Source organism: Lepidochelys kempii, chromosome 1 (assembly GCF_965140285.1).
Source record: "Lepidochelys kempii isolate rLepKem1 chromosome 1, rLepKem1.hap1, whole genome shotgun sequence".
In the NCBI taxonomy this organism is placed as follows: Eukaryota; Metazoa; Chordata; order Testudines; family Cheloniidae; genus Lepidochelys; species Lepidochelys kempii.
The window spans coordinates 307,077,561-307,101,249 of NC_136380.1; the positions used below are offsets into that span (position 1 = coordinate 307,077,561).

Sequence of the window (23,689 nt, forward strand, 5' to 3'; positions counted from 1 at the left end):
AACAGTGAGGGGAAAATTAGGATGGGGAAAGAGTTTTTACTTTGTGTAATGACTTATCCACTCCCAGTCTTTATTCAAGCCTAATTTAATGGTGTCCAGTTTGCAAATTAATTCCAGTTCTGCAGTTTCTCATTGGAGTTGGTTTTTGAAGTTTTGTTGAAGAATTGCAACTTTTAGGTCTGTAATTGAGTGTCCAGGGCGGTTGAAGTGTTCTCCGACTGGTTTTTGAACGTTATAATTCTTGGTGTCCGATTTGTGTCCATTTATTCTTTTGCGTAGAGACTGTCTGGTTTCGCCAATATACATGATAGAGGAGCGCTGCTGCACATATCACATCCTGCTGATAATAGCTCACCTTAATTGATTAGTCTTGTTAGATATTACACACACCCCCACACACCCACCCACCGTATTTTCCACTGCGTGCATCCGATGAAGTGGGTTTTAGCCCACAAGAACTCCTCATTCTTTTACCAATAACTATAGTATTTATCCTTTATGGTTCCATTCTCAGGTAGCACTAGCACCTTCAGTTCATCCAAGGATCAAAATGTACTTCACAAAAATATTAAACTTCATTAACTCCCCTAAGCAGCAGGTAGATACTATCCATATTTTAAGGACAAAAAAAAGGAGTGCCTTGTCCAATGTCACATAGGGCTTATTTACACAGTGTGTTAGTCCACACTAGAGGGGTGTAAATGCTAGCATGTTGCATACTAAATGGCACATGTTGATCATGCTGGCATGTAGTAAAAGTTCCGCAGTGCTCATTAATATAGTAGTATTTGAAATGGGCTATGTTAATGTGCACTAGGGAAATTTTTATGCACACCAGTGGGCTCCACATGAGCCTTTTGCGCACTACCTGGCCCATGTTGTTAGAATGGGCACTTTTAGTGTGGAGTAAATCATTTAGACAAGCATATAGTTATTGGTGATGCCAGTAACAGAACTCAGTTGTCCTGTCTCCCAGTCTCACATCTCAAGTAAAAGACCACCTTCCCTCCCTTATTCTCCCCTTAACATGTACACATAATTCTTAGTTGCATAGGCTGGATTTAAATGCATGCATTGAGAGGAAAAAAAAGTCTCCTGTATACCACATAGTTCATGTTCAGGGAAATTGCTCTGATCATAATCAATAACCTGCTTTAAACGCAAATCTGAACACAACATTAACTATGGTCTGAATAAACACTTCCAAACAATGGACAAAGTTCTTATTACTTTAGAATCTGAAGTAATAAACAGCCCAGAGATCATTTGAGTGTATTCATAGATTTTGAAGGCCAAAGGCATAATTGTGATCTACTCTGATCTCCTGCATAATACAGGCCATGACTTCCCTGAATTAATTCACACTTGAACTAGAGCATAAAACTTTTAGAAAAGCACCCAATCTTGATTTTAAAATGTAGAGTGATAGAGAATCCAGCACAACCCTTGGTAAGTTGTTCCAATGGTTAATTACCCTTACTGTTGATTTTTGCACCTTATATCTATCCTGAATTCATCTAGCTTCAACCTCCAGCCACTGGAGCTTCTTGTATCTTTGCATGCTCAACAGAATCAAGTCACCCCTTAACCTTCTTTATGATAAAATAGAGTGAACTCCTCAAGTCTCTCGCTCCGATTATTTTCCAATCCTTTAATCACTCTCGGGGCTCTTCTCTGAACCCTCTCCAATTTTTCAGTATCCTTCTTGAAGCCTGAACATCAGAGTGGATACAATATTCCAGCAGTGATCACACCAATGCCAAATACAGGAAGTAATATAATCTCCCTACTCCTACTCAAGATTCCCATTTATATAACAAAGATTCTCATTAGCTGTTTTAGCCATAGCATCACATTGGCTACATCTGCACTGCAACATAAGCCTGGGGTTAGTGGAACTCAAATCTACAGGTCACTGGGTTTGAAAACCTGGGGCTGGAGCATCAACACTTGGGTCTGGGTACTGCAGTGTCGATGCTGGAGCCCCTGTGTCAGGCCCAGGCTCAAGTCCAACCAATCATAACCCAGACTTCCTAGTGCTCTCCTGAGATGTGGCCGCTCTTAGCCTTTTGTTCATGGTGCAGCATGGGAAAACTTGATTGTCCACCCTGCACATTAAAGAAAACTGTCACAGCCCAAATTCCCAACGGATTATGAAGAGCTGACTTTTGGAACTGCACACTCCCAGCAAGCAGAGCCAGCAACATGGAGGAGTCACCATTTTGAAGAGCTTCTCTTGCTTGGGTTTTCACTCCCGTTTCAGGAAGCGGGAAGAGCTTTTGTAAAATGCTGGTGGACAATTTGGCAGCATTTTATGACCCACCAAAGGCATCTGAAAGAGCTAACAGAGCAGGAGAAAGAGGACGCTAAACAATACAAACATGGAAGACAAACTGGCTGATGCTGCTCAGGACTCTCAGTATAGCTGTTGATGACACTATGTAGACCAGTGCTTTTTATAGTCACGTGGATCTCTGATGACCAACAGTGGGTTCAGAGTTTTCACATGAAAAAGAGCTACATTTTTGAAGCTTTGTGAGCAGCTTGTCTCGAATCTCCAGCACCGTGACATAAATGAGGATGGCCATATCAGTCCAGAAGCAGGTTGCTATAACTCTCTGAAAGCTTGCTACCCCAGACAGGTCTATTGCTAACCAGTTTGGTGTTGGAAAGTCAACTGTGGATAAAAGGGTGGCCAGGGTACAGTCTGATGTGATCAGGCATGTGATTATACCCAAAGGGGGTGAGCATAAACAAATCCTTTAAATAACTGCTGACTTTGAGAGAATGGACTTTCCAAACTACACCCACAATTTGCCCTTCTCAAGAAGCACATAAGTACCTGAAGCACAGAGTACTACTTTATTATGATGCAGGCCCTTGTGGACCACAGCAGCAGATTTATGGACACTAACATGGGCTCTACAGGAAAAGTTCATGATGCTGGGTTTTCTGCCTGATCGCATGTTTGGCGGATTGAAACCCCACTGATGCCCACCTGGACCCCAGTATCATCAATGCTGTTTGCATTATTGTGGCTTGTTGTGCTCTGCACAATCTTTGTACAGACAAAGATGAGCCATTTGCCCTGAATGGACCTATGACAGTAATGGATTGCTGAACCAGTACACTCAGTGTACCTGTCACAGCTGAAGCAGGATGCTGCAAGTCAACAGAAATGCTCTGTGCTCCTAGATTATGGACTTGCATAGGCCAAGGGAAGGGGGAGAACAGTACTGTAAACTTGCAAAGCCATTCATAAACATAAAGGAGGTACTACCACACCACAAAATGAAGTGGGAGGAAGGATACTGTCACTGTACACAATGACCAGATGGGTATTCATTATTATGAAATTTTTTATGGATGAGAGGTTTGTTAATGTAATGGGGAGAAACTGCATTTACAGTATTGATTTATGTACACACAGTTTTATTAAGTGTTGGATACAACCTACATGTTGTATTTACCTTACCTTGTATTATCTTTATCATTCAACAATCACATAAAATGTGATGTAGTGATAGCAATAATTTTTTAAATTATAAAGAAACCACCATGTTGAAGCACTGCCAGACAGGCCAGCTGCCATTAGACCACCAAACAGCAGTAATAAGCCAACACCACAAAGTGCATAAATAAACTGAAGAGCGCAAATAAAATTCCCTAATTTTGCATGTCCCCTGCCATGTTCTCCTTTCCTTGTGCATTTAGCATGCACTTGACGCCACTGTACAGGTGTGTAGGCCTCGAGAAGGTGGTGGACTGCAAGGGGGAGGCTGGATAAAGGAGAGGGAGAGGGTCAGTACGGAGGTGGAAGTGTGCTAGGAGTAGATTCTCCCTGCCCTGCTGCTGCTAAGAGCCACTTGCACAGGCTACCCAACCATGGAATTGTCCAAAGTATTCTTACGGAGAGGGGGACTCAGGCCATGGTATGGGTGTAACAGAAGCCTGAACTCTTGAGGCCTTTAGCAAAAGCAGCTGCTCAGACAGGTCTTTTGTTGTGCTCAGTCTTTTCCCTCAATGGACATTCCTGTTCCAGAAACAGCAATGCAAGTATTTGCTCATGTACTGTAATTCTGTCCTAGAGCTCTGTGGACTGTCTGTGCCTTTCCGTCTGCCTCTCCACTTCTTGTGAATCCTTCTCTCTTTGGTACCGCACCTGCTTGTTGGCCCTATCCAGAACGTCAACCATAAGTTCATCACAAAAATGCATCCTCTTGGACCAGTCTGTGATGGTATGGAGTCAGACAGAACTGTACACAGACAGAGGGAGGGGTTGGTCTCATGGTGGAGTTTGAGCCTGGGCTTATGCTACAGTATAGACATGCACACAGAGCTCATGTTCAGCTGATTTCTGCACAATGATTCCCAATAAACAGAGTCACCACTTCCCAAGATCAAGTTCCCCCATTCTGCAAGTGTGGCCTGCACTCTTTGTTCCTAGATGTGTATGACCTTACATTTGGCATATTGAAACACAGTTTGCTTCTGCCCATGCTGTAGCAGGGAATTGTTATTTATCACTCCACCAATCTTTGTGGCATCTTCAAACTTTATCAATACTGATTTTATGTTTTCTTCCAGGTCATTAATTTTGACATTTCAATAGCACATGGCCAACAAGAAAGTAGGTTAAATGTCATTTTCATGCATTAAAGAGTGGGAGAGGCTGCTCCACAAAATAAACCTAGCTGTTCATAAAATGCCATTTTAGACTATAAGAGTCAAAAGATAGGTGTCAATGTTTTCTGATGAATATATTGGCACATATCTATATTTTAAGATCTGAAATGAAGATTAACTGGTTCACCTGCTGTCATTTAGAATTAAAATCATTTCCTTGTTTTATCTGAGCAAAATCATGCTACTTACATTATAGCTTCTTACAGTTAAATGCATAAGACATTTCCAGGTTCAACACATATAAACTGTTATATATAATAAGCTGAATATCAATATTAATCTATTAAATGATTACGCAGCTACTTGCCATAGTGTTAACGTGCTATAGAAAACATGCAAATAATTAGCAGTGTGCAGAAATTAAGTAAATATTGAAATAGTTTGTGAATTTATCACTAAGTAGTTTAGGAGCAACTAACATTTTTCCCACCCACATGTTTGTGTTTTGTTCAAAATGCAGGACAGTAAGTTTAGCAAGGAATCAATGTGCGTTAATGTAGTTTCAAGAAAAACTATCTACCACAGTAGGAATTTGAAAATACTCAGTTCTCTTAAGATGATACATCATGTAGAACTGTAGCCTTATACAGTATCAACAACAAGCAGGACATGAATTTTACACAGCTGGAAAAACTCACATCTACAGCTTTGTTTTGCTCATGAATATATTGTTAAATAGCCTAAAGAAATTTTTGGTCCAGTAAATTAACCTGTTATAGCTGTAGAAGGAAGAAGGGCACAACATGTACTAATTAGCAGAAAATGGTAGTTACAAGAATGATTTTAATAAAGTGAATGTCTTATGTTGACATAAAAGCCACTGTTTTGCCCACTACTAGGTCACCTGCTTGACTGTTAGCATTAAAGAGTTTTCATACCATTAAACAAAGCAAATTTTCATGTTCCCAAAGAAAACAGACTATTCATAAAAGTTTTCCATATTCAAATAGAGCCTTCTAAATGCTGCAGCTGAAATTCTGATTTTCATAAGCTACCAGAAGACAGTTATTTGTTTAAGGGACATTGGTTTTCTACTTTTATGTAACAAGCCAGTATCCAAGACATTAAGCCTGCCTTCTATTCCTTTCCATTTGAAATCAAAAGTACCATCCAATCACAAAAAAACCCAAAACCTTTTCATAAATTCTATTTTACAATATGTTCAGTATTTCACCAATTTTACCTTAAGAGTAACATGAATTTAAGACAATCTAATGGAAAGAGCTTCATATTTTCAATATTGTATTTAAGGAAAGTTTCAGTGATAAATATCATTAAGATATTCTGTGAAGAAGCTATTTAACTAGCATGATATTTGAGAATGTTTTAACTATGGTAAATACATTTAGTTATCAAAATGGATACAACTAAATATAAAATTTATACAAAATAAGATTTGAATCAAATTATGCAAAGTGTTCCACAAAAAAGTAATGACTAACATAAAAAGTTTAGCATCACTCAGATTAGCTAGTCAGTCTCTTTGAAAAGGTATGTCATTTTAGAAGCAATTACATTTCCATTTCAAATGTAGGTTAAGGACCTTTCATGTCATTAGCATAATGTATACTATGAGTAACTAGTTTTAATCAGAAATTTTAAAATAGATTGACACATGAGAATTGAGTAGCTCAATGTATTTATCAGACAGTTACAGGGTACTCCACACTGCTGACCCCGGTCCCTATACCAGCAGGGACCTTGGGAAACTGTGCAGTGCGGAGCAAGCTGTAGAATGATCACTAGAACTGTCTGGAAAATTTTGAGACTTATTTTTGTTTTGACCCAATTTGCCAATTTGTCAAAATCAAAACATTCTGCAGACCATGCTGAGTTTGGAAAAACTCTGATACAACCTTGCCTACCAGACAGGCTTCAAAACTTGCCTCATTTCCTACCAACTTGCCTGCCTGACTCCTCAGCAGCCCAATTGGCGGGCTGCTGGGAAGCCCAGGACTCCTGGCTCCTAGCACTCCACCCAGTGGCTAATATGGAGTCAATAGTCTGGAAGCCTTGACTCTCAGCTCCTCAGCAGGCCAGGCCATCAGGGCTTCCAGGCAACTGCCCGGTGGACTGCCTTAAAGCCAGAGCCTACAGTAGAGCTTGGAACAGAATTTCTAAACTTTTGGTTTTTATTCAAATCAGAATGAAACCAAATTTGAAGTCTTGAAATCCTCCATGAAATAGAATTACCACTCTCAGCCTCTCTCTCTCTCTCTCTCTCCAGAAAGCAGTTTTAATACAGCCTGTTATGCATAAACTACCAACCTCAACAGGTGGCTGGGTACTTGCACTTTGTATTTTGTCCCTCCTGGACTTGTACTATACTGAGCCATTTTAATACTCCCTAGTGTACAATGCATATGCTTACATATTCCCATCCTCCATCCACACACATGCTGGAGATGAATGTGTGATTGAGTAGATGGTGTCGACAGGAGGGCTCTGACTTGCTTGAACATTGGACACTGTTCTAGGAAGGACTGCTGGGGAGAGATAGGGTCCATCTGACCAATAAGAGGAAGAGCATCTTGGGACACCAATTTGCCAACATAGTGAGGAGGTCTTTAAACTAGATTCAAAAGGGGCAGGTGTCAAAAGCCCACAGGCAAGTATGAAGTAATGTGACCTTAACAGATGTCTAAATGGAAAATAGGGCCAAAGGAGCAACTAGAGAGGTATCAGTGGGAGAAATGTGCTGGGATATTGGTATAAAAGAGTACAGCTTGTTCAGGAGATTGCAGGGGGGAGTGAAGAATGTATACACTTGTTTTGAGGTCTAGAAGTGGGCAAGAGAGTCAGAGGATGAATATAAATGGGGGGGCAGCAGAAAAACAGGGGTGATATCATGGCAGGGGTCTATTATAGACACCAAATCAGGACAAGGTGGTGGAGAATGCATTTCTAGAGCCAACTGCAGAAGTATCCAACACACAAGACCTGGTAGTAATGGGGAATTTTAACTACCCAGACATCTGTTGGAAAAGTAAAATAGCAAGACACAAAACATCCTATAAGTTCTTGGAATGCAGTGGAGACAACCTTTTGTTACAGAAAGTGGAGAAAGTAATTGAGGGAAACCATTTTAAGCCTAAATCTGACTAACAAGGAGGCACTGGTTGGGATTCTGAAGGTTGAAAACAGTTTTGGTGAAAGTGATCATGAACTGCTAAATTTTATGATTCTAAGGAAAGGAAGGAGTAGAAGCAGCAGAAAAAGTCTTTTTTTGAAGTCAATTGTCCTTACACAAAAACAGAACTGGTACATAAGGTCCCATGAGAAGAAAATGAAAGGGTGATTGTGAAACTGCCAGCTCACCTGAACTCCAAGAGACAATATTAAAGGCAAAAGAACAAACTATCCCAATGCAAAAGATAGACCGGAAGAACCCAATATGGTGCCATCACTAACTCTATAATGACCTGAAAAATCAAAAAGGAATTGACAAACAATGGAAGCAGACAAATTGCCAAGGATGAGTACAAAAGAATAGTACAAGTATGTAGGGACAAAATCAAAAACGCTAAGAGACAAAATGAGTTACACCTAGCAAGAGACATAAGAGGCAATAAGAATAGGTTCTTTAAATATATTAGAGAAAACAAAGCAAGTTGTAGGTCCTCTACTTAGGGAGGAAAGAGTTAATGGCATCAAGAAGGCTGAGGTGTTTAATGCCTATTTTGCTTCAGTCTTCACTGAAAAAGTTTATGGTAACCAGATACTCAGCACAATCATCATCATCATCATCAACAAGGCGAAAGAATGCAAGCCAAAATAGGGAAAGAATGGGTTAGAGTATTTAGATAAGTTAAACGTATTCAAGTCAGCAAGGCCTGATAAAAAACATACACCCTATGGTGAATGGTAACTAGCTGATCTTGGAAACGTTAGCGATCTTTGAAAACTTATGGAGGACGGGTGAAGTCTCAAAACATAATACCTATATTTTCAAAGGGGAACAGAGAGGACCTGGGGAATCATAAAGCAGTCAGCCTAACTTCAATACGTGAACAGATACTGGCACAAAATTAACAATCAATTTGAAAGCACCTAGAGCATAATAGGGTTATAAAAAAATAGCCATCATGTATTTGTCAAGAACAAATAATGACAAACCAACCTATTTCCTCCTTTGACAGGGTTACTGGCCTAGAGGATGTGGGGGGGGGCTGGAGAGGGGAAAGCTGTGGATGAGATATATCTAGATTTTAATAAGGCTTTTGACATAGTCCCACATGACCTTCTCATAAGCAAACTAGAGAAATGTGGTCTAGAGAAAACTCCTATGAGGTGGGTGCAAAACTGGTTGAGACACGGTACTCAGAGTAATTATCAATGGTTTGCAGTTACACTGGAGGACATATCTAGTGGGGTCCCATAGGGTCTGTCCTAGGTCTGGTACTATTTGATATTTTCATTAATGACTTCGATAATGGAGTGGAGAGAAAGCTTATAAAATTTGAAATTACACCAACCTGATAAGGTTTCTATCACTTTGGAGAATAAGATTAGTATTCACCGTGACTTTGATGAATTGTAGATTAAAGACAAGCATCACACTTAGGGAGGGGGGGAAAAAAAAAAAAATCAAATGCACACCCAAAATGGGGAATAACTGGCTAGACAGTAGTACCGCTGAAAAGGATCTGGGGGTTATACTGTATCACATACTGAATGAGTCAAAAATGTGATGCACTTGCAAAAGACTAAATTTTATTCTGGGCTGTGTTAGCAGGAGTGTCATATGTTAGACACAGGGGGGGCAACTGTCCCACTCTGCTTGACACTGGGGAGGCCTCACCTGAGGTACCATGCCCAGTTTTGGGTACCATACTTTTCAAAAGATGTGGACAAACTGGAAAGAGTCCAGAGGAGGGAGACAAAAATGATGAACAGTTTAGAAAACCTGACTTGTGCCCCGATTTTTTTTTTCCCACTCTTTTCTCATGTTTAGTCTTGAGAAAAGACTGGTGGGGAGCAGGGAGTGGGGAGAGCTGATAGTCTTTAAATATGTTAAGGGCTGTTACAAAAAGGATGTTGATCAACTGTTCTTTATGTCCACTGAAGGTGGGACAAGAAATAATTGGCTTAATCTGCAGCAAAGGAGATATTATGGGTTAGATATTATGAAACACATTATAAGGATAGTTAAGCACTGAAGTATATTTTGAAGGGAGGTTGTGGAATCCCCATTGTTGGAGATTTTTAAGAATAAGATTTAAAAAAAAAATATACACAAACACCACACACCTGTCAGAGATGATCTAGGTTTACTTGATCCTCCCTCAGCACAGGGAGTTGGACTGGACAACCTCTCGAGGTCCCATCTAGCCTTATGTTTCTATGATTCTACATTGTACACTAGCGTAATATAGCCAATGTGTGCTTTTGGCACGTGTACCATTATTGTACTCTGAGCAGTAGAGTCAACTGCCCATAAATGCATATGAGAAAAGAGAAAGTGCTCAAATATCCTATTTGCACTCCTCTTTTATTTTTAGTTTAGTTTAACCTGGCAGTCAGGGCACAAGATCTGAAATTATAAGAGTGCAATTCTGGGAGTGCATGCACCTGAAAACCCCAGACTAAATTATTTCACAGTGCAGTAATCCTCTAGAAACCTATTGTCTCTAGTGTTTTATTTCCATTAAAAATTAAAACTATTTCATAAAAGAAGGTCCTATCCAGGCCCTTGATCATTATTAATATAGGTATATTAGTGACAGCTATTTAGACAGCTCCATTTGTATCAAGTGGTCTAAAGCCAAAAGCAATTCTTAAAAAATTAAGACAGGTATCTCTTATTGTGACATTACAGTTGAAAGTGTTAATGCAGTACCTGATAACCATAATATATTACACACTACTAACATCTAGTATGAAGCATACTCCACTACATTGGGTTTTCTCTTTAGAAGACCTTAAAAGATGTACATTTATTGATATCCAACTATAACTTTAATTTTGCTATAAATTGAAGCAATTTAGAAGGATCTTTATTTTGTTACTAAAGGCTTATTTGGATACTCTGCATTATATTTTCTTGCATTAATGAATATTTTTAAAGTTATATTTTCCATCAGATGAGGATCAAAGTTATGTCTACAAAGTTTCCAGGCAGCTTTGTATGTCACTTGTCTTTAGACAGGGGTAAGAAACACACACCAATGTGTGTTTGCAGAGCACCTTGCAGAATGAGGCCCTAATCAAAACTGGGTCCCAGGGTTTAAAATAAATAAAATCACGCTTTTCTACATCTACATGACCTTCCCTTTCATCTCCACTTCAGAAGTCTGGCAATGCCCACTAAACATTTATTAAATCCAAGCATCAAGACTGCTGAAATAAATGAAGACTTGATTCAATTTAATATTTTTTTTAAATTTGCGATTAGTTATGAGATTAAAATAAATGATTAACCACAGTTTTAATTGCACTGTTACACAAAAACAGAATACCATTAATTTAAATAGTTGTGGCTGTTTTGTAATTGAAATCAATATATTTGAAAATGCAGAACACAGAATACAAAGTTTACAGTGCTCACTTTATTATTTTGATTATAAATATTTGCACTGTAAAAAAGTATTTTTAATTCATCTCATACTATTTTGCTTTTACACTGTGCAAATATTTATAATCAAAATAATAAAGTGAGCACTGTAAACTTTGTATTCTGTGTTGAAATTGAAATAAATATTTGAAAATGCAGAAATCCACCCAAAAATATTTATTTAAATTGGTATTATTGCTTAACAGTTCAATAAAAGCTGCGATTCAATTTTTAATTGAGTTAATCACTTGAGTTAACTGTGATAGACAGCCCTTCTTTAAAGTTATTCCCACCTATTGCAAATGGAGTATGATGCAACGTAACATTCTGTTATTTTACTATTTACCCCATGCTCTACCCTTTCAAATTCCAAATTCATTTACTGTATATTTTGTTATGATGGTTTGGGAACAAGGATTGACTGTACCTCTTAGCCAAGAAAGCACTTTATGAGTGGTAGGGTCTGAACAGCCGAAGAGCGCTACACATCACAATTTATACTCTCTCTTTTTTTTGAACACTAAGAAAGTGTTACAAACCATGCTTAAAACAGGGGTGGGAGGGAGGATATCTAAAAAACAGTAACTTACCCTCAAGGCTTCAATTACAAGATCCCGTGCTTCCAGTTCCCCTTCCATTACACTAAGGAGCATCCGCAGTTCTTGCTTGCTCAGATTATCCACATCAAACTCTCTTTTCTGTAAGAGAGGTACAATTGATGAATACACTGTTTAAACGCGGGTATGATGGTTACAGTAAATAGGGGGGAAAACCAAGATAAAAACCACAAAGCAAAAACAAAAAAGAAAGGGCATGATAATAGTGCTAGTTTCTGCTGATGTAGTCAAAGTCTGTCAGCATTTCCATCACAGACCATATTTTTCTAAGGTTTATTATTGTGTTGTAAATATTTGACATGATCTGAATTGTAACAATCAGGGTCAAGGTGAGTATCAAGTAGTTTTACCCTTTTTATTTAAGATGAAGTACAAGGAGTTTACCAGTATGACATGCTGTTTTCAAATAATTTTTCTTTCAAAGGGCCAGCTCCTGAAAAGACTTATGCATGTGCTTAACTTTAAGCAAGGGTAGTCCCACTGAAGTCAAATTCAGTCAAAGTTAAGCATTTGTATTTTAGCTGTCTTGGGGCTTCACGTTGTCAACTAAAAGCCTACAAAATAACTGAACTCTATTTTTCCATCCTATCAAATGATTCCATCTACAGTGTTTCAGATCAATTACACATAAGAAAGTTTAAATCAAATTCACAAAAAAAAACCACACACACAAAAAGACTAGTCCAGTAGGTAAATAAGAACACACAATCACAGAAGAGCCTCTGTGAACAGATGAGCCCTGCCCTAAAGGGTGAAAAAAAATAAAAAAGTACTTTCAGACCAACAAGAGAAATTTAATTCCACAGCTAAGATCCCTTCACTAAAAATTGCCCAACAGCCCATGGATAAGTCAATCAAGTACTGGTCACCCCATCTAATAAAAGACATGGCAGAAAAAGGTCCAAAAGACAGGCAACAAAAGTGATTAAAAATTCATGGAAAACTTCTGTGCAAGTAGATGCTGAAATAATTGTTTAGAGCTCTGATTAATAAAAGGAGACATGATACAGATGAATACTACTGCACAATATAGATAAGGTAAATCAGGAAATTCTAGTCCCCTCCTCCCCCCCACCCCCACCCCCAAAAAAAGGCATTAAAATCCAATTGAAAGATACTAAATTTAAATTTTATTAAAGGAAGTATTTTTATGTTTAAAAACCCACAGTTAGCTTTTGGAACTCATTGCCACAATATATCATTGAAGCAAAGCAGCCAACTGAACACAAAAACAGTACCAGACTTTTATAAGGATTAAGATATCATCCACAGTTCTATACAGTAAAATAAATTTTTGCAAGGGGGATAAGCCCTCATGTTTCAGAGTGTAAACCAGCTACTGATTGCCTATGGTTGGGAAGAAACTTTCCCAAAGTAGAAGTTATTCCATAATTTGAGGATTTCACAAAAGGCGCTGATAATCAGGAGGAAGGATATTAGGACTTGGGCACTGGTTTGATCTGGTATGGCAATTCCTATTTTCCTGCTACTGTTAGCTTGAATATTTCATCTGAGCTCAAGTATCATGACAGGACACAGGGAGAGAGGCATGCTCCTGGATGGCTACAGCCCAAGCCACAGAGTATCATAGAACAATATTAACACCTTGACTTGCACCCAGAAGAAGATAGGTAGGTACAAACTCTGCAGCAGTGAGGCACTATGCTCTTTTCAACCAATCCCACTATATAAATTGGCCACCATAGTCTATGCCAACTGCGGTTTCTGAGGTCTTCAGGAGTAATCCCATGTAGACAAACACGGAAGTGGGAGGTGACAAAGGCCTGAATGACTGTATCAAGGTCTACATCCAGAAGAAATTGTCACAATCATTGTTCCATGAACACACACATCCACCCCGTTGGGCAACTGCTCCTGGGAATCCAGGAGCAATCAGGATTCTAGAACTAAGCCTTTTTAGTTTTTATTTCCCTCCCTCCCTTTTTAATAGTTAAATCATTGACATTTGACCAGCACTGTGCAAGTCTGCTTTCAGTTAGCCTTTTAACAGAGCTGTTTTCAGTCAGTTTTTATGGATGTTGCTTGCAGACACTCACTAGTCCACAATGAGTAGGAATTTGCAGCGGCCAAGGGGCAAAGCAATTAGAACTGCTGGCTACTTCCACTGAAGGAGGGCAGCAAACTCAGAAAATGAACAAAAGTTGTACTCCTGTTTTTTTAAAAAGGAGAATTTGACAGCGAATTGGCCCAAGTGATGCTGCTGCTTTCTCAAAATGGGAGTAGAGCAGATAAGCTGTTCTTTCCTCAGATGGGCAAGGAAGCAAAGTTGCCCCAAATACTGCTACTGTTGTAGCTGAAGCATGCAGAGGAACCCTGTGTGAGGGGGTGAACATGTGGGTGTAAGTGTAGCTAGTAAACATTGCGTCAATTCTGTAGCTGTAATGAGGGCTTAGTCTTGAAAAGCAATTAAAAGGGGCATAGTTATTATGATCTGAAAGTTTGGGAACATGCCTTCCACAGGAGAAAATAGATGAGTGAGAAAAATATATAGTCCTTAGGAGGAAAGATATATACCACTGGATTAAATCTTAAGTGACAAGTGATTATGGATCAATTTATGGATGTCCAACTTCCCAAACCCTAGAAGGGCTTGATTTTCAGAAAGCAGAACCTCAAAACCCAATGAAAATTAAATTTAGGCCGGTGACAACAGTATCTTACGACATGGGGGTTTTCTTAGGGAATTAGTGCACGACCCACACCGATCTCTAATTCTTTGGTTTCAGCTATCATTACTTTGCTTGTTCTGATTTTGAATGAATTTGTAATTTTGAGATACTTGTTTTTCCCTCCCACATGTGAAGTGAGTTTAGATGAAAAGGACTTGCAAGCCAGAACCTTATTTATCTGTACATGTAAAACATCAGGGCAAGCTTCCCTAGGCTACTTAGCCAACATGCATCAGCCTTTGAGAAACAATGAACAGGGCTATAATTAGTATTGATGGATTCAGAAACTGTTGCTGAAATCACTAACTCTTTACAAATAGACCAATAGCCTTGATATGTAAATACCAGTAAAGAAAGTAGAGTAAACATTTGAAACCCTTCATTTTAAATGCCCTTTGTTTTGTTCTTGCTGTTCCACATTCAGGTCAAGCTACATGCAGAACTGTGCACTGGAGGTTAGAAAAAGTTCCCAACCTGCTTTCCCAGAACTACCCCCTCCTTAGCTGATCTCATGCCAAGTGGACAAAAAAGCAGCAGGTCACTTTGAAAGCTTCTTTTCCTTGTTCTGCATTCTCACACATGCAGAAGCAACCTCTTTCACTACTTCTTTTAAAACTCTCTACAGCAGTGGTTCTCAACCAGAGGTCCAGGGCCCCTGGCAGGGCCGCCAAACAGGACCAGCGTTAAACTAGCTGGGGCCCAGCAAAGAAGTCCAAAGCCCCACTACAAGGGGGTGAAGTCCAGGGCCCAGAGCCCCACCACCAAGGGCTAAAGTAGAAGCCTGAGCAACTTAGCTTTGCAGTGCTCCTATGGCATGGGGCCCCGGGAAATTGCCCTGCTTGCTACCCCTCAACGCTGGATTTTATACGCAGAAAGCCCGTTGTGGCACAGCTGTGCCACGGAATTTCTAACAGCATGTCGCGGGGGGGGAGTTGGAGGCCTCAGAAAGAAAAAGATCGAGAACCCCTGCTCTACAGTACTCACTGTACTAACACAGCACATTACACCGATCATCAATACTAGTATAAAGCCTCTAGTTTCCTCCCTCCCAGCAGTAGAATTCCCCTCCTCTATCTAATTGATCTCTGAAGCCAGCAATACCTCCCCATGTTCCTTCTTCTATGACCTAGATTGCAGCAGTATCTGAGCACTTCATAAACACTATAAGTTAATCTTATAGCAGCCCTGTGAGGTAGGGAAATATTCTTGTCCCCATTTTACAGATAGGGAATTGAGGAAGAAATTAAGTGGCTTGTTCAGAGTCACCCAGGAAGTCCGTATGGCAGAGCCAGAAACTCAACCATGATATTCTAAGACCTCATCCAGTGCTTTAATTACAAGACCATCTTTCCTCTGTACACTGTAATTCCACTCCTAGCCCATAAGGATATTTCTGATAAGCATATCCAAAGGAGGTAGGGGATGCAGCCACTAGGGGACAGAGGAGGCAGTGTGGTCTTTCCCAGTCCAGAATTCACTGTCAATAGGTAAAGTACACAAAAGTTCCCTGTTAATTTCTTGGCAGCACACCATTGGTGAAGACTTTTAGTTACTATGAACCTTGACAAAGTAGACTGATTTAAATCACAGCTGTTTAAAATCACCAATTTTAATCATGATTTAAACCAGCAAGTAGAAAACCTGGATTTAAATAATTGATTTGATTTCAATTATGTTTTGCATTTAGCTATTTTTCTAAGGAAAGTTTATTCGTATTGGTTGGTAATTATTAAAACATATTGATTTGCAACTAAATGCAGCTTTTACATTAAGCAAAAAGTAGCCCCAAACTATCGTATCTATATATTTAAACTTTTATATAGCTCAATTAAAATTCAGTATCTGAATAAATGTATAGATGTTATTTAGAAAATTGTGAATGTTGCATTTATTTTTACTTGTGATATGTGCCAAGTCTATTTGGATGGAAATTCAAATTCAAATTAAAAAAATACATGTAAATTTTATAAAACAACCAGATACATAAATATATTTTCTTAGCAAAAGTTTTAACAGAACATTTTGCGTTTAAAAAACAAACATTCATTAAACAAAAGGAAGTATCTGTAGTTAGTGAATTGTATTGATTCAGGTAGATCCTCTCCTCCCCCTAGTTTTATTATAAATTGCAAAAGAAAAAAAAGTTTTCCCTGCTTGTCCAATGTCCAACTGGTTTCTTATCTTACAGTGAATTAGTCACTGAACTGAACTAGGTGAATAAACTGAAAAGAAGAAAATATACTCTTTTGCAGAAGAGGCTACTGCTGTCAAAAGCCAGGTTAGCATTTCAGCAAACTCTGGTTCCAGATGCTTAGCCAGTGACTTCTAAAGTTCTGTGGTTTGGGTTATTTTAAAGCTTGGCAGAAAACATACTGCTTAATAATTTTTATATTTAAATTGATTAAGAGCTAATAAATTAGACCCTAATTTGTCAATTTGAAATTTAATTTTTTAATTCAATTTTTAAATGATTTTTATCCACCCTAGTCCTTGACCAGAGTTGAGCCAGAGACATAAATGAAGAGTTTCTTATCCCCCCAATAATAACCTGAGACATCTATTCAACACTTAGGATGCAATTATGAGCATTTTAAATGGGGACCTGATCAGGTGATGTATTTTAAAATAAATTAAAATAAAATTCTTTCTTGACATGAACCAGAGCATAAAAATGGTAGCAGCAATGGGTGGTTAAGAGGGTCAGCTGGTCATCTTAAATTTAGTTTAGCTACAATAATACACAAGCAAAAAGAGCCAGAACCTATTTCTTAGGTAATTTTCTGCAATGTTTTATTCTGAAATCTTTTTTATTCCTCGAGGAAGGAGATGATTAAGGATTAAAATCCTTATCTTCTTAACTATATTTGACTACTGGCCTGTCAAGTTTTTCCTTGAGAATTGAAGTCTGAATTGCCAGTCGTACAACAGATACAAGTACAGTATGCTTTATATCAGGGATTCTCAAACTGGGGGTTAGGCCCCCTCAGGGGGTCATGAGGTTATTATATGGGGGGGGGTCATGAGCAGTGAGCCTCCACCTCAAACCCCACTTTGCATCTAGCATTTATAATGGTGCTAAATATATAAAAAAGCGTTTTTAATTTATAAGGGGTGGGGGGGGTTGCATTCAAAGACTTGCTATGTGGAAGGGGTCACAAGTTTGAGAACCACTGTTTTATATGGTTATATTTTACATTTGAAATATTTTTTTTAAAATTCAGAATTGGCAAAAGCAGCTTATTGTACAATTTTGTGGGTTGAAGTTTAAAAAACAAAATAAGATGCAAGAGAAAAAGCAGCTCAGATACTTGGAGGGCAGGGAGAAGAAGTATTCCCTGGCTTTGATTTATAAAATAAGAATTGCATCTCTTTACAGAAAAGAAGATTTTAGTGTAATTATAGATACAGTATTGCACCAGATCTATAACGCTAATAATAAAAAAAAGACAAAGTCAGGAGTAAAGTAGGCCATCCACTCAACTTATTCATGTACAATATTTTACACCCCTGAATGGCCAGCATGCAATCCAGTTGGCTACTTGACTAGACAAATAAATCTGTGTATTTTCCTGACTACCTCAAGTTAAGATCTTAAAATATATATTTTATATATGATTATGCTGTCAACTAACTCCCACATATTTCCCTGCCTGCCACTTCCTGGAAGCAGGAGGGCTTCACCATAACAGACTTGCTTAGGTTCTTGTTTTGCCTCAGAGTAGCAGTTGCAGTTACCTGAGCAATTATATACATATAAGCACCCAGTACCCACAATCCTGCTTCTGTTTATAGGCAGTAGGCAGGAGAAAGTGGAGAAATTGGCAGTATTAAGAAAATTTTAAAAAAAAGGGAAGCATAAGGGAAGGAGTTGGGCAGGCAGGGAGCAAGCAATAAAATTGTTTTCTGATTTGTGAATGATTGCATTAACAAACAAAATTGCTTAGTGAAAACTATTGCCTTTCAGGCTGAAAAAGCAACCTCCCTAATTTACTGAGCCTCAAGCATTGGGCATTATAATCAACAGGACAATCATTCGTTTTCATGCCAGCCAATATATTCTACATTAGTGGCTCTCCACTCATGTGTCCTATGAGACTTAGTTACAACACTTCTAGCACTGAGCCTGTAACCACCATTCTGTTATATTGGTTTTACAACAGAGATGTATGCTAAATTTCACCTTGGAACAACATATTCACAAGACCCAAACACAGGAAAATTCTTATTCCCCCACCTCAAACTAAATTTGTATGAAGTCTGTTCACATGGAGTCTGAGTGTTCTAGAATGCCATGTCGTTTTTTAAAATCCAATTCTGCAAGAAGTTAGTGTTGCCTAGCAGCTGATAGAGAGTCATTAAACCACACAACTAATTAGCTCAGCCCCAACCAATTTGCTGGGTGCCCATCCTGAACATTAGCACAGCCTAATTCAAGGATGGGCCAACTTTTTGGCCCTAGGGCCACATCAGGTATAGAAACTGTATGGAGGGCCAGGTAGGGAAGGCTGGGGAAGGCTATGCCTCCTCAAACAGCGAGGCATGGCCTAGCCCCTGCCCCCTATCCAGCCCCCCAGAACCTCCACCCAACACCCCCCTGCTCCCCACCCTGACTGCCCCTGGGACTCCCACATGCTATCCAGACACCCCTGCTCTCTACCCCTTGACTGTCCCTCTGGGGGCCCCCGCCCCGTATCCAACCCTCCCTGCCCCATGTTACTTGTGAAGTGGGGGGAAATGGGAGGCTCAGTTCTTTCCCTGTGCATGTGCCCTGCTCGTTTGGCTGCTCTCCCTGGCAGTCGGGTAGGGCTCGCTCCCTGTCTGGGCTTGGCTGTTGGGGACAGGGGCGAAGCATGCTGGGAGTGGAGAGAGGGCCTCGGCTTGCTCTGCCCCTCTCCCTGGCAGCAGGGCCCAGGCCCCTTAACTGTCCCCCTCCAACCCTCCCTTCCCCTGACCATGCCACCCTAGAGCACCAGGTCCGGAGGCGCTATAGCTGTGCCACCTGGCAGGAGCTGCAGCCACACTGCCCAGGTGCTGGGGGAACTGTGACTGTGATGGAGCAGGGAGGGGTCAGGGGCTAGCCTCCACCCCGCTGCCAGGGAGTTGGGCTGGCTCCTCCGCAAGCCTGTCCTGACCCCACTCTGACAGGAGCTCGGGGTCCAGAGGGAGGGGTCCTGCGGGCCGGATGTGGCCCATGGGCCATAGTTAGGCCAGAGAGGGGCAAATTGCTAACCTGCATCTTCACAGATCAAGGCAGAAGTGCTACCAACAGAAGCTCTAATCAGAATCTTTGATTTTCTCTTATCCCCAGAGGGAGTGTTTAGTTAGGACACGAAGGAGCTATTAGTCTTATTTCCTATTATAAGTAGGGCCCTACCAAATTCATGGCCATGAAAAATGCATCATGAACTCTGAAATCTGGTCTCCCCAGTGCAATCTGGTCTTGTGTGCTTTTACCCTCTACTATACAGATTTTATGGTGAGACCAGCGTTTCTCAAATTGGGGGTCCTGACTCAAAAAGGAAGTTGAGTGGGGATGGGTATTTTAAGGGTGGGTTGTGCTATTCCACCCTTACTTCACTGCCTTAAGACCTGGGTGGCTGGAGAGCAGCAGTTGTTGGCCAGGTACTCAGCTCTGAAGGCAGCGCCATGGTAGTAGCAGTGCAGAAGGGTGGTCATACCATACCATGCCACCATTACTTCTGCCCCAAATAACCTTGTGAACCCCCACCCCCTCAACCACACACACTTCCTTCCTTTTTGGGTCAGGACCCCTACAATTAAAACACCGTGAAATTTCAGATTTAAATAGCTGAAAGCATGACGTTTACTATTTTTAAAATTCTATGACCGTGAAATTGACCAAAATGGAGCATGATTTTGGAGGGCCCTAGTTCTCCCCATCACCTGAAACTGATGGATGCTGATCAGAGAGGAGGACATTCCCAAATCCTGAATTAATTTGGGGGTGGGGAGGGGGGAGGGAAGAGGATAGGGATAGGACAAGCACTGGTAGCACTTCACTCCAGAGATGTTTTAAGGGAGGAGCAGGTGACCAGAGTTCAAGTGAAAAGAAAAGGAGTACTTGTGGCACCTTAGAGACTACCCAATTTATTTGAGCATGAGCTTTCATGAGCCACAGCTCACTTCATCAGATGCATGCCGTGGAAACTGCATCAGACTTTATATATACACACAGAGAATATGAAAAAATACCTCCTCCCACCCCATTGTCCAGCTGGTAATAGCTTATCTAAAGTGATCATCAGGTGGGCCATTTCCAGCACAAATCCAGGTTTTCTCACCCTCCACCCCCCACACAAATTCACTCTCCTGCTGGTAATAGCTCATCCAAAGTGACCATTCTCCCTACAATGTGTGATGGGCTATCACCAGCAGGAGAGTGAATTTGTGTGGGGGGGTGGAGGGTGAGAAAACCTGGATTTGTGCTGGAAATGGCCCACCTGATGATCACTTTAGATAAGCTATTACCAGCAGGACAGTGGGGTGGGAGGAGGTATTTTTTCATATTCTCTGTGTATAAATAAAGTCTGCTGCAGTTTCCACGGCATGCATCTGATGAAGTGAGTTGCGGCTCACGAAAGCTCATGCTCAAATAAATTGGTTAGTCTCTAAGGTGCCACAAGTACTCCTTTTCTTTTTGCGAATACAGACTAACACGGCTGTTACTCTGAAAAGAGTTCAAGTGCTCACTTCAGATCAGCTGGAAGGCTCTTGCTAACAGAAGCAAATCTGAGTTCTGAGAGACTGGAGAAAACCAGGGGGAGACTAACTGGAATTTGCTACCTTATTCATCAGTCTGCTAGATACCGAGACACTGATCCTGCAGATACATGCACTTAACCTTACACACCGTGAGGAATTCCACTGAAGTCAACTAGGACAGCCAAGCAATTAAAAAAACTGCAATTAATTGCAGTGTTAAATACAATACCATTTAAATATTTTTGGATGTTTCCTACATTTTCAATTATATTGATTTCATTTTCAACACCGAATATAAAGTGAACACTGTAAACTTTGTATTTTTATCACAAATATTTGCACTGTAAAATAGTAGTATATACAGCTCACCTAAAGTATGTACTGTAATGCAATCTCTATCATGAAAGTTGAACTTACAAATGTCAAATTATATACAAAAAACTTGCATTCAAAAATAAAACGAAGTCAACTCAGTCCTACTTCAGCCAATCGCTAAGACAAATAAGTTTGTTTACATTCGGGCGGGGGGGAAGGGAGTGTACTGCTGCCTGCTTCTTATTTACGATGTCACCTGAAAGCGAGAACAGGCATTCAGATAGTACTTCCATAGCCAACATTGCAAGGCATTTACATGCCAGATATGCTTAACATTTGCATGTCCCTTCATGTTTCAGCCACCATTCCGGAAGACATGCTTCCATGCTGATGATGTTCATTTTTATTATAATGAATTTAAATTAACACTTTGTTTAATTTATATAAAAAGTGTGTTAATTACATTTGTGATTGAACTCCTTGGGGGAGAATTGTATGTCCCCTGCTCTGTTTTACCCATATATTTCATGTTATGGCAGTCTCGGATGATGACTCAGCACATCGTTTTATTTACAAACGCCATCACTGCTGATTTGACAAAATGCAAAGAAGGTACCAATGTGAGATTTCTAAAAATAGCTACAGCACTCGACCGAAGGTTTAAGACTCTTAAGTGCCATCCAAAATCTGAGAGGGACGAGGTGAGGAGCATACTTTCAGAAGTCTTAAAAGAGTAACACTCAGATGTGAAAACTACAGAACCTGAACCACCAAAAAAGAAAGTCAATATTCTGCTGGTGGCATCTGACTCAGATGATGAAAGTTACATGAACATGCGTCAGTTCACTCTGCTTTGGATGGTTATCTAGCAGAACCCCTCATCAGCATGGATGCATATCCTCTGGAATGGTGGTTGAAGCATGAAGGGACATGTGAATCTTTAGTGCATCTGGCACGTAAATATCTTGCGACGCAGGTTATAACAGTGCCATGTGAATGCCTGTTCTCACTTTCACTGACATTGTAAATAAGAAGCAGGCAGCAGTACCCTGCCCCCAAATGTAAACAAACTTGTTTGTCTTAGCAATTGGCTAAAGTAGGACGGAGTGGACTTGTAGGTGCTAAAGTTTTACACTGTCAAATTATAAAAATAAATAACTGCATTCAAAAACACATTTGTAAGTTCAAGTTTCATGATAAAAAGAGATTGCACTACAGTACTTACACATTAGGTGAATTGTAAATACTATTTCTTGTTTTTTTACAGTGCAAATATTTCAAACCAAAAAATAAAGTGAGCACTGTACACTTTGTATTCAGTGTTGTAATTGAAATAAATATATCTGAAAATGTAGAAAACATCAAAAAATGAGTTGTGTGATTTAATCACAGTTAACTCAACAGCCCTACAGTCAACCACTCTTAGTGCATGAAATTAAGCACGTTTAAGTCTTTCAGGGTCCCATGGCCTGAGTTTAATTTTCAGGGTTTATTTACTCATTTGTACTTTTGCTTAAATTGGTGGAGTTTTACTCAAATGCTGGGGAGTTGGGTTGTTTTTGTTTTGTTTTCTTAAACACACTGACTATTAAATTGATTAGAGGGACAAGGTGGGTAAACAAATTTGTTTTATGATGTACACAGAGGTTGAAGAGTAACAGCCGTGTTAGTCTGTATTCGCAAAAAGAAAAAGGAGTACTTGTGGCACCTTAGAGACTAATCAATTTATTTGAGCATGAGCTCACGAAAGCTCATGCTCAAATAAATTGATTAGTCTCTAAGGTGCCACAAGTACTCCTTTTCTTTTTACAGAGGTTGAAGTAAGTATATTCCATCAAAGCCAAAAAAATAAATCTTTCTGCTGTTTTGCATTTATCTTCAAAACTACCTATGCAGCTAAAGAGGTTCTCATAACTTTGAATCATTTTTATGAAACTATTATTTAATGATAATGTTTATACCAATTAGTTTACATGCAATGCTAATCCAGTTTGTCACCAAAAATTACATTAAAAATAAGTGTAATTTCTAAGGCAAACACCACTACATGATTAGATCTAGAAACAGTTAAAAGTTGTTAAAGTTACTCTGTGTTCTGTTTCTGT

The 23,689-nt window shown here is 39.7% G+C and overlaps 1 protein-coding gene across 1 annotated transcript in view; it reads right to left on the minus strand.

Annotated features, from left to right (window-relative positions):
* The window catches only part of CTTNBP2 (cortactin binding protein 2), a 187,737-nt gene that overhangs the window by 158,015 nt on the left and 6,033 nt on the right, over positions 1–23,689 (minus strand). Inside the window, 1 exon segment of the mRNA XM_073328165.2 lies at positions 11,830–11,937. Coding sequence (XP_073184266.2) covers positions 11,830–11,937 — 108 coding nt within the window.